Consider the following 12,130-nt stretch of genomic DNA (forward strand, 5'->3'; position numbering starts at 1 on the left):
TCATTAAGTAAAGACCATAAAACCATCAGAATTTCATAACACACATGCTTTAGAAATTTCAGTTAGGCTATTATAATCCATTTATACTCTACAGAATAAAGTGTTTCTTTCCATAATAAATATTACATTTGTATAATAATTTAAGAACTTACCTCCCATAATCGAAGAATATCTAGAAAACTAAATTCCCTTTTAAATCTAATTAAAAGCCATCTGAAGCAAAAATAAAGGTATCCAGAGTCCTGAGATTCTATACAAAATGGAAAAAAAAAAAAAAAACATATATATGGCTTACTCTTATGCTAATTATCTCAGAATACAGTAACCTATTTCAAAATCAAATTTTTCCATGCAGCTTAAGCTACTAGAAGTCCTAGAAATTTAATTGCCTTCTACTAATTCAAGGAAACAATTCAAATTTGTTTAAAAGAAAACCATAAAAAAACAACAAATAATTCATTTTATGAATAAACTGTCTTAAGGCATTATACAAAGAAAGTTTCGTCCCACACTTTCATTCCTCAAAGGAACTCAGGCAATAGTGATAAGGGTATATGTATCTTTAAGACAGTTCTTTACATTTTTTCTCTCTGTATATATTACCCTACAATTTGTTGGGTATATAATTTTTTTTTTTAAAGATTTTATTTATTTATTTGAGAGAGAGAGAGACACAGCGAGAGAGGGAACACAAGCAGGGGGAGTGGGAGAGGGAGAAGCAGGCTTCCCGCTGAGCAGGGAGCCCGATGCGGGGCTCGATCCCAGGACCCTGGGATCATGACCTGAGCCGAAGGCAGACGCTCAACGACTGAGCCACCCAGGCACCTCTGTTGGATATATAATTTGATTCACTAAACTTACCTAAGTAACTGCAAAATCCACTATCCAACAATCGAAGTAAGGTACTTAGTTGAATTAGCTGGGTCTTCATACCTTGCATTTGTTCTTCAAAATTTTGATGCTTTAAAGGGAAATAAATGTCACCACATAAATAATACTTAATAAATATTTTACATTACAAAATCACTGATAACCAAACCATGAGTTTAAGGACAAATGCTGGACTTATACCACACTGGTTATATTCTTAAAAATCACAACAAATTAAATTAAAAAGCTAAAGCAACATTAAAAAGGAGGGAAAGAGAATCCTTGGTCTCAAACTAAGGATTATTTTTTTCCTCTATTCATTTCACTTAAGAATGCAGAGCTATAGACTGATACACTGATTTCTTACATGAAATAAGGAAGTTGGTGAAAGAAACACACATCTGGGCAATAAACTTTTACTAAATCACTTCCATTGTTAAATATTTCTTCAAATTGTCATATAAAATAAATTTTAGCTGTAACATATATCTTATTTTGAAGAACTAATTTTAATTATTTCTTAAATTTGATGACATTAGGGAATCTATGAAGTCAAAACCATTTTCATGACAATTCTAAAATACTATATGCATTTTGCACTTTAAATTCTCCCACAATGGTGAAGGCTGTATGAGGAGTGCTATCGCAGCAGACTGAATACAGGGGCAGATATGAAAATCCAGCTGTCTTCCATTAAACTAGACATCAAAGAAAATGGAAAATGGAAAACAATCCCTCTTCTCAGTAAATTGTTTCTGTTTTGGAAAAGTTACTTTTCATTAAAAGACAGTATTATGTATATTAAAGTATAAAAGGTTTATTGTTATTTTTAAATAACTAATAAATGTTCATACACTTCTCAGTATTAATTTTTCATATAGATAAACATCAAAAGATATAACCTACATAAACAAATGTTCTCAGAGTCCTCAATATCTAAGAGTGTGAAGGGGTCCTGAGATCACAAAGTATGACAACTGCTATGGTTTATATAATTTTAAATACTCTGCAAAGTTGAGCAGACTCCCTACCAAAACTTTAGTCAAGGGTTGTGAGATGGGTGGGGAGACCAAAATAATGTAAAGTCTCCTTAGATCATTCCAATCCCTTTTATCCATGGGCCCCAACCCCTCTATGGTAACCTACTGTGCTAATGCTTATAAAAAGCCTAAAGACAACATCTCTTCCCTCAAACTTCTATTTAAGTTTTGGAGACAAAGCATCATTCTTGGTAAAAATAAAGTAAAATAACACTTTTAAAGCTACTGATTCTCAAATAACTGATTTCTTGGGGCGCCTGGGTGGCTTAGTCGATTAAGCATCTGACTCTTGATTTCGGCTCAGGTCATGGTCTCAGGGTCATGGGATCCAGCCCTGCACAGCAGGGCGTATGCTTGAGATTTGCTTTCCCTCTCCCTCTGCCCCTCCCCCTGCACACTCTCTCTCTAAAATAAATAAACAAATCTTTAAAAAAACCTGATTTCTCCTTTATGCCTTAAAGAACTAGTTTACTAGACTGACACAAGCCTTTGGGATATTGTTTCTTCACATTTACCACATAGACCTGTAAGGGAAAGACAGAATCAACTCTTTGATTAACACCATCATTTTTATTATGACAGCCAAAGGTTAGAGTTGGTTTGGGAGTACCAACATGGCACGATCTGCTATATAAAAAGAAGCACTCCCAAAATGACAGCTACTTTGGAAAAGTAGCTACTCTGGGAGAGGGGAAAATGAGATCAACAATGGATATACAAATGGCTTCAACTGTATTTGTAAAATAAATACATGTGTGCATACAAATACATACGTATGTGTGCATGTAACACATATATATGTATATATAGAGATTTATACATATATGTATATATCTATCTTAATATCTGTGTATATATACACATGCATATATATGTATATACACACACACATATATGGGGGAGGGAGGTGAGGAGAAGGAAGGGAAGAACTAAATTACATGGTGAAATGAATAGTGGGTATAAGAAAGTTCAGTAGATCATTTTGCTAATCGTTCCATAATATTTCTGTAATAGACACATAGCCTATGCCTACACCTACATTAGATATGAGTAAATATAAAAAAACTAAATCTATGGACATTAGATTCAGTCATCACAAAAGAAATAAAAACTTACATGAAATAAAGCTGTGAAACAAAAAGGAGTCAAATAGCAGTATAGATTAAAGGACACCAAGCCAATAGCAATGCAGTAAAAAATAATCATGCAGATTATTTTGATTGCAAAATATTGCCCTTTTATTCAAATCGAAAAAAAATGTGAGTAGACAATATATTGAGATTTTTTTAGAATAAAGACTAGAAAAATCCCCAGACTGTCCTCAATGGAAAAGGCAAACACAGAGAACATTTACGATGAAAAGGAAGAAAGAATTTGAACCTTCATACACAAAAATGACAAACAGACTGTAAAGTGTATATTACAAATGTTCAGAAAAGTCTTTACATATGAGACCTAAATACATGCACAAGTATGTATGTACATATGCATGTAGGTGTACGTACATGGCATCATAAGCCAATTTTTTGAACATGCCAATACTGGCTCAATTTTATGAAAGTTATTATTGTAAAAATCTAAATGCAGTATGTTCATGTTAATTTTTTTGGAATACTTACTATAAGTAAAGGTCTAAACTAAGCACTGGGGAAATATTCATGTGTTTATTCTACAAAAATCTGTTGCACAAAAACCTCATGTTGGCATTAGGAAAATTCTGGAAGCACACCAGAAAACTAGTTAAACAAAGACATGACCTATCAAGGAACATACTAGCTCTAGTGAAAAGAGGATAAACAACAAAAACACAAGAAAGGCAGACAACAGTTTTTATACAATTAGTATCAGTTGTACAGACCTTTATAACAAATGCCTCAGGTTTCTAGAGCACTTGGGAATAATTGGAACTAAGAAGGCAGGTAAAATCAATCAATCAAAAGGTAAGGAAGACAAACTATGATATTAGCAGATTACTGCAATTAATAATCTTTCCAAATAATCTAAAACATTAATTCATGTTCATGACTATGTACTCTGAATACTTATTAACAGTAAAAGATATTTTTAAACTTATCAAATCTTATCAAATATGCATTTGGAAAAGAAGTAGAAGTGAGGAGGAGTTGGAACCATGGATATAAGAGACTTGAAGAAATAGATAAAAGTGGGAAAAACTAGGGGGGAAAAGAAAAATTGGCAAGCAAGAGGGGAAGAACAGAAGTATGGAAAAAAGAGAAGGGTACTTCTTCTAAACTCCACATTTATATCCCAGAAAATGAATTAAACCCTGTATTACAGGGAAACGTTGCATATGATTACATATTCAAAATCTTTATCCCCTTGCAGTGAATACCCAACATCAAAGTCCAGCATCAAGTATATTAGTTTTTCTCTGAAACAGTACAGTGACCTATGTATTCAGGTCTTTGGATTTCATATGCCTTTATCTACTCTTAGCCCTCTGCTGTTTTTTTCTTTCTAACAGATTACTTGAGAAGACTATTCTATTTTGTTCCTCTGTTAATACTCTGTGCTATTGTCCCAGAATTCTGTCTCCAAGCTATTATCAATAGATAAAATGTTCTTTGTAATAATATGTATATATAAACATAGTTCAACTCTAATAATCACATGCTACTGAGAAAATAACAATGAATTACTAAGAAAGTGTCACTGTTACAAATAGTTCAAACAGATTCAGAAGAAAAATCAGTTACTATAATGACAAAATCCAAAATGTTCACAAAAAGTAAGGATATTACTTGGCATGACTAAGCTTTATCTCCAAAGAAGATATGAAAGTTCAACTACTTCATAAGCACTGAATTCATCTATTCCATCAATATTCTATGACTCACAGCTCTTCTGCAGAACACAAGCATTTACTGATATTAAATCCTGATTATTCCTGTGCCACAGGCACTTACTATCTACATTTTGTATTAAAAATAATGTCCATATTTTCAAGCCCCTTGAAAAGGCTATTTAAAAAAGAAACAAACAAACAACATGGAGCAATTTTAAGTTCCACCATAATTGTCTAAATACAAACACCAATCTTATAAGATTATACAACTAAAATTTTCAAAATTAGTTTGATTAAAGGAAGGAGCCCCTGTTCTTACCATTTGGTCCATATAGGAGGCAAAGCACCAAAAGGCATCCACTTCATTTTCCATCACATATAAAAGAGGGGAAAGTAAGTCACTCATTCCCTGAACATACCCTAAGAATAGGAAAAAAAAAAAAAAAATCATGTCTCTGAAAACCTAAGCTTTATGTATCTGTCTGTGCATATCACCACGATTTCACTTAAAATTTCATCTTTTCTTTGCTTTCAGAAACTGGTAGATAATGACGTTTACCAAGAAAAGAAAATAAACGAGGAGGAAGTCTAACAATCAGTAAAAAAAGGAATTGTTTTAGACTGAAATGTCAAGCAGATAGACAGCTGCTATTATGTGTCTTAGTGTAGATATCATTACCAAGAGAGGGTAGTATTTTTAAAAAATAATATGCAAAATTTTTATGATAAAGAGGAGGGATAAAAAGAAAACCCAGAGGAACATCAAAGGTAAGAGTATATACTCAAAGGACATTTGAGAAGGAGTAGTCAGAAGTAAGAAGGGGGGGAAAAAATCAAGGGAGAAAATTGTCATAAAAGTCAAGGGGAAAAAAATTTCAGGACCCAAGCAGCCAACAGCACCTAACTGCCATGAACAAGCCAAATAAAATAAGAATGAAAAAGGGTCCAACTGCTTTAGCCACCAGATCATTGGTAATCTAAACCAAAAGAAGTCATAACAAAATTATGTACTTCTTTTAAGTACTCCTATCTATGTTCTTCTTGCCTCTCTTTTCTTGTTACTCTATGCACAACTAATGCTAGCAACTGGGTTTAATCCAATTAATACTCTTTAACTGAAAATACCACTCTAACCACCTTTCTCTTGATGCTGCTATAATTTCTCAGTCATGACAATTATAGCCTATGATTAAAAAGAAAAACCAGAAAGTTAAAGAATCAGGCCCCTCACTTAAACAAAAAGTATTGGTTTTGCTTTCCACCTGAATATGTCAAGCTTCTTATTTTTTAGTTCCACCTTATGAAACTCAATTTTCTTAACTGTTTAACAACTGATTTCAGATTTAAGACAAACATTTTTGAATGAACAAAGGGACAAAAGTTCAAACTATGCCTTCTTGCATACATATTATCACTCAACTTTGGTAACTTTTATACATGTGTTAAAGTTACATAGAAGGTTTTTTTTTTTTTTCCAAGGTAGCTTGAAGTCATGGAAAATACAGTCTTTCATGTGTAAGTCCAAAGCTTACATTCTTATCATTCACAAAAATCAATGTGCACTGAAGCCATTAAAAGAGTATATATTTTAAAGGGGAAGAGGATATTTCTCCTAGAAATGATATGCCTCTGAAAACCACGATTCTACATCTCTCTTCCTATTTTGGAATAAAACTTTAAACTTTAACAAATGACCTCAGAAAGCATGTAGGTCAGTCTCTTGAGAAACCTCAGATTAGAGGTATAACACAGAGACAATTCAGATCACCTCAGGATCTCCCTACAAATAAAAGTTTCTCTCTATCTGTTCTGAGCCTCTGCCCCATCATCTACTGCTGTGTTCCTATCAATCTATGTCTACATGACACCCTGTGGAAAAGTATGGCTCTACTCACATTAACACGAAAGAACACTTGGGTTGCCATGGTGGGTATCCAATTATTACAGTACCAGGGATAACATTTGGAGACAAGTGCCAGAAAAAAATGGCATATGACATGATATCTAAATGTAATATTTCTACAAACAGACTTTTTAAAAAACCATGCACACTTGTGATGATTAGTTTTATTTGTCAACTTGAGTAGGCCTCAGGATGCTCAAAGCCTGATAAAGCATTATTTCTGTGAGTGGCCTGAAGGTGTTTCTAGAAGAGATTAGCATTTGAATTGATGAACTGATGAAAGCAGATGGCTCTCCCCAGACTGGGCACCACCCAGTCCATGGAGGGCTTGAACAGAATAAAAAGATGGAGGAAGGTTGAATGTGCTCTCTGCCTGGCTTTCTGAACCAAGACACTGATCTTCTTCTGCCTTTAGAGCTCATGGTTCTTTCTCATGCCTACAGACCTGAACTGGCATCTACACCACTGGCTCTCCTGCTCTCAGGCTTTCCTGGGTCTCCAACTTGGAGACAACAGATTGTGAGACTTCTCATTCTCAGTCTCCATAAACGCATGAGCCAACACCTTAAAAGAATCTTTTTCTTTCTCTGTGTATCCATGTTAAAATATATAAAATATATATATAAACAGAAATAAAAATATATAAACATACATAACCTTAATGGTTCTGTTCCCCTGGAGAACACTGACTAATAAAAAACACTTTTAAGAAAAGAATAGGGGCGCCTGGGTGGCTCAGTCAGTTAAGTGTCTGCCTTCAGCTCAGGTCATGATCTCAGGGTCCTAGGATGGAGCCTCACATTGGGCTCCCTGCTCAGCGGGGAGTCGGCTTCTCCCTCTCCCTCTGTGATCTGTCTCACTCTCTCTCTCTCTCAAATATATAAATAAAATCCTTAAAAAAAGAATAAATAGGTTGGAAGGAAGACTAAATTGTTACCAGCACTTTTCTACATGACACTGACACAGTGAAAGCAATGACAAATATAAAGCATGAAAGAAATTTAATCTGATTTCAACAAACTGCAAACGAGTACTACTTTACTGGGTCTGACTGCATATAGTCTATAATAAAAATATTTCAAAGTGTGCTATTCAAAAGATTTACAAAGCACCTTTCGTCTGGAAAAAAAGTGCTTTATTGTAAAGTTATAATGAATAAAAATTTCTAAGAAACTAATTTAATTATTTAAGTCTTCAGCTTTCACATAGGATCACTACCATATTTCTTATACAAGTCTTAGCTGAAGTAAGTCAAATTAATCTTCATACTCTAGTTGCTTTTAATCTTATTTTATACATGATGTTCTTTGGGGTATGTCATGAGTTGTGGGGGTGGAATTAATGTACAAATTCCTTTTAATTAAAGAAAGATTAAAGCTGTTTAAATTAGCATTCGGTGACACTAAGATCCTGCAGCAGTGCTGACTGATGCACATCTTAATCAGCACTACTACAATTTCTCAAGTAGTTCCCTAAAATTATTTTCATAGCAAGTTTGTTTCAGGGGGGAGGTATGAGAAATGAACTCCTTATCATCCTAGTGTACACTTTCTTCCACCGAAAAGAAAAATTTCACCTACATCTAGGTCAATTTCCAGGTTAACTGAAGCTTAGCCCTTAGAGTATCAAATAAAAAATAGTAATCTTAGGAGTTGGATATTTTTTTTTTAAATTAGACACTCTCTGCCTTCTTACATACAGTATTTTGAGTATAATTTAATGTTTTATTGGTTATTTAGGATCATTATTATGTACATACACCACTTAAAAAGATTACCTCCCATAGAAACATCCTAAGTGTAAAGTCTTTGCACTAACTAAAAATTATTGTTCCTTGAGTTCTTCTTTCTGCTTTTGGTAATTTCTGTCTCCTTCCTCACTATTAATGAGATTGTATTCAATGTAAATATACCTATACCTCATCTATATGGGCTATGAAGCCAAACAACTCAATATGATATAGAATTACCTACAAGAGTAAATTTACAGCCCAGGTTACTTTGCCATGGTAAAAGACAAGAAATGTGGTGCACTGCTTTATGAAAACTACCTTGGCTCCTCACAAGGCCAGAGTTCAGGAACCTTGGCTTATGTTTCAGATAACCTAAGTATTTGACTAGAAAGAATGAGGGATTAATATGGACAAATGAAGATAGCAATTTACCCAGTTAGCGGTCTGGGACTATGCCCTGAAAAAACTAGCATTTAGGAACTCCAAAAAATATGCATGAATTCCTATCTCAAAATTATCACCTGAGAGTACAAGACAATGCCTCTTGTTCCCTAAGACAATGGTCCTAGTCCCTGTAGTAAAATGGCAATGGGTCAGCGTGGCGGATGTGTAGAGGTAAAAATGCCAGCCTGAAATAAAGACCTGGGTCTCTACCCCAGTCCAATATTTACTACTTGTGCAACCTTGAGTCACTCTCTAAAACAATAAAACCTCACTCATAAAATTGGGATTATTTCCCCACTTCGTCAAAAGGCTGCTATTAGTAATGAGTCAAAATCAAGTATGACAGCGCTTTAACCTGTTTTCTTTTTCTTTTTTTTTTTTTTTTAAGATTTTATTTATTTATTTGACAGAGAAAGAGACAGCAAGAGAGGGAACACAAGCAGGGGGAGTGGGAGAGGGAGAAGCAGGCTTCCCACAGGGCAGGGAGCCCAATGCAGGGCTCAATCCCAGGACCCTGGGACCATGACCTGAGCCGACGCTTAATGACTGAGCCACCCAGATGCCCCTAACCTATTTTCAATGATCCAATTTGAGGTGTGATAGATAGGACTGGCTAAATTTTACATTTTAAAGAGAGATCTGTGGTTTTCAATTTACTGTCACCAAAGAGGCTGATGCCTCAAGATCCACAAAAGAGTTTATATCTTCCCCCTAACATATAAAAGAGGAGGAATTCACAAAGATACAAATGGTGAGGAAAATGTACCATAATTCAAGGTTCATTTAGGTTTAATATGCTAAATATCCAATTACCTTCTCCAAAAGCTGTCTCAAGCTCTATTAAAATAATCTGGAAAACACCTATTTCCATTATTCTCTACTTGGGAATCACTCACATAGTAGATAACTCAGAAACTTTTCCATTCCTTATACTTACTTAAAGGCTGATGCATAGAGAATTTCCTTTAAAGAAACAGCTTGAGTTCCCTTACCCCTTAAAATATTAATTCCTTATATTTTCTACCCCTTAAATCTTCATGCAATCCACTACTGCCCCTACCAGCCCGTCTTGCTATCCCATTTTGGTAGGAAACACACTTACCAAGAAAAAAGAGTAAAGTTCTACATGGCCTAGATAATATTTATCTGCATGGCTTGTCCAAGATATCATCATATCAGTATTTTCCTTCACAAGGGAGGAAAGCATTTAAAACAAAGTTTCCCAAACTTTCTCAGTTCAGACTCCATGTCTTAGTAATTTTTTCTAAGGCACCCCTAGGCTCAAAGAAATAAACTAACATTTCCATTTATTAAGTACTTAGATCCAAACAATTTAGCAACTATTTATGTCCTATGAACGTAGCACATGTTGGGCACTGCACTACTTCTCAAATTTTGGAATCCAACTGGATACCACCATCCTCATTTCCTGACCCTCATCTATTTTCACACAGTACTTGCTTATCACGACAAAGCCAAAAGCCCTGCTTTGCAAAACTATAACTTCATCAGGAGGAATTTGGAGATCTAATGTTGAAACTCTGAACTACTTCAGCGAGGACTTAGAGCAGTATCCTTACAGATGTCACTATCTTTTCTCAAAAATTTAAAATAACCCACATTGCCCCACAAGTATGCTGTGGCAACCCAGTGCTCTTCGGTGCACAATCGGGGAATCACAGCCTTCCAAGTTTCCAGTCCAATAGAACAATCCCTATAGAAACTAGCCCACAGAGCTGTTACGTATGCCTAACAGGTTAATAAATTTAAATTCTAAAATAAATATATATAAATCTTTTAAAATTAGGATATTAGAAGAGAACTTACCTAAGTCAAAATCATACATACAATAGGTCATCAAAATATCATGAAGCAAAATCAACCCTGGATTATCTTGGCCTTCATAAAACTTGTTTGTTCGATCTGTTCTGTTAACATCTTTTTCTGAAGAGGAAAATCATCATATATTTGAAAACTTTTCAAAAAAATTCATCAAATTCCATTTCAGATATGCAATAAAGTAAGATTTTAGAATTTTTTCAAAAATCAGTCCACTTCCTCATGGGTATATTTTCAAATATTTTTCAATTCTTATCTAAACATAGAAGTTTTTCAATAGTAGAAAACACTTTTAATTAATTTAAAGCAATGCCAATAATTCACATTAGTTAGCAATAAAAATGCTAGTCATGAATGCATGTGATAGGCAGTATTACTTGAAAATAGTAATAAAAAAAAGCTACTACACAATCAAGTGTAATCAAAGAGATTTGTTTCATTCACATTGCTTCATTCATTATCAACTTCTTTGTCATGTCCACAGTCATCTTCAGGACAAATAACTTCCTTATTCTCATATATAAATTATTCAGTTTACATATTAGTATAAACAATTTATTTTAATTTTGAAAAATGAAAACCCACATTGTGCTAGGAATGATTTCATGATATTAAAAACAGGTTTGGAAACATCACCATGAGTGTATCCCAAGTTGTACTGACAATTCAATTCACAAACACTAATACCTATTAAATGCAGCAATTTATTGTGGAAGGCTTTACAACTAAAAAGGTATTCCCCAAATGAATCCCTCAGTAAATGAGGAAGAAATAATTTAAAGAAACTCAAAAGTGTTTAATCTACTCTATAATCAATTCTGTTTAAAAGTTATAACTGACCTCTCCCCCCCACTTTAAAATGAATAAATTGAAAACATTCTCAATACAGGTACTCCTGCTTTTCAAAAATTTGCATTACACCACTTTATCTTTACAAAAGACCTACACTAGAACCTGTTTTCATTAACCAAAAGAAATCCAAAGACTTTCACTTTTACAAAAAAAACGACAAAAAGTGAAAAGAGCATTCAGGGTTTGTTTTGCACTGAACGGTTACAGAGCCAGCACTCGCCCTGGGCAGCTAAAGGTGCCCCACCATGCTCCTTCCCCAGGACCTACACTCACACTCCTTCCCCAGGACCTATACTCAACATCTCAGCATCAAGCCACCACAGCTTTGAACCGTGTCTGGGGCATCTGTGCTGTATTTTGATTGATTTTGTGTATCTGTTAGCAAAAAGCCTAAAAGAGGTTATTTTTTGAGTCTGGGAATGCTTAAAAAATCTTCCATATAAGTTAATAGTAATTATTTCTTTGCTTTACACCATTCAGACTTACAAAAGGTCTCATAGGAACACTCTACTTTCAGATAGCAGGGTAAGCCTGTACTTGTTTAGAGGTGGGGAGGTATTTTACAACAGAGAAGAATCTAACAATAGAAAATGACATGAGTTTAGATTCTGTAAGGGCATTTAAAAGAAAATATGAGAACAATA

General features: G+C 34.4%; 1 protein-coding gene across 3 annotated transcripts in view; it reads right to left on the bottom strand.

The window, feature by feature from the left end:
• The window catches only part of TBC1D15 (TBC1 domain family member 15), an 86,619-nt gene that overhangs the window by 5,948 nt on the left and 68,541 nt on the right, over positions 1-12,130 (bottom strand). For 2 of the 3 annotated variants that reach the window (XM_035002124.1, XM_035002122.1), the window contains exons 11-14: positions 10,623-10,739; positions 5,036-5,136; positions 862-961; positions 153-250 (exon numbers count right to left, since the gene is read on the bottom strand). In XM_035002124.1, coding sequence (XP_034858015.1) covers positions 153-250; positions 862-961; positions 5,036-5,136; positions 10,623-10,739 — 416 coding nt within the window. The remainder of the gene's footprint in view (positions 1-152; positions 251-861; positions 962-5,035; positions 5,137-10,622; positions 10,740-12,130) is intronic. The other variant, XM_035002123.1, reaches the window with a different exon arrangement.

The sequence above is a fragment of the Mirounga leonina genome, unplaced genomic scaffold (assembly GCF_011800145.1).
Source record: "Mirounga leonina isolate KUSES-001 unplaced genomic scaffold, KU_Mleo_1.0 Mir_126, whole genome shotgun sequence".
Taxonomy (NCBI): Eukaryota; Metazoa; Chordata; class Mammalia; order Carnivora; family Phocidae; genus Mirounga; species Mirounga leonina.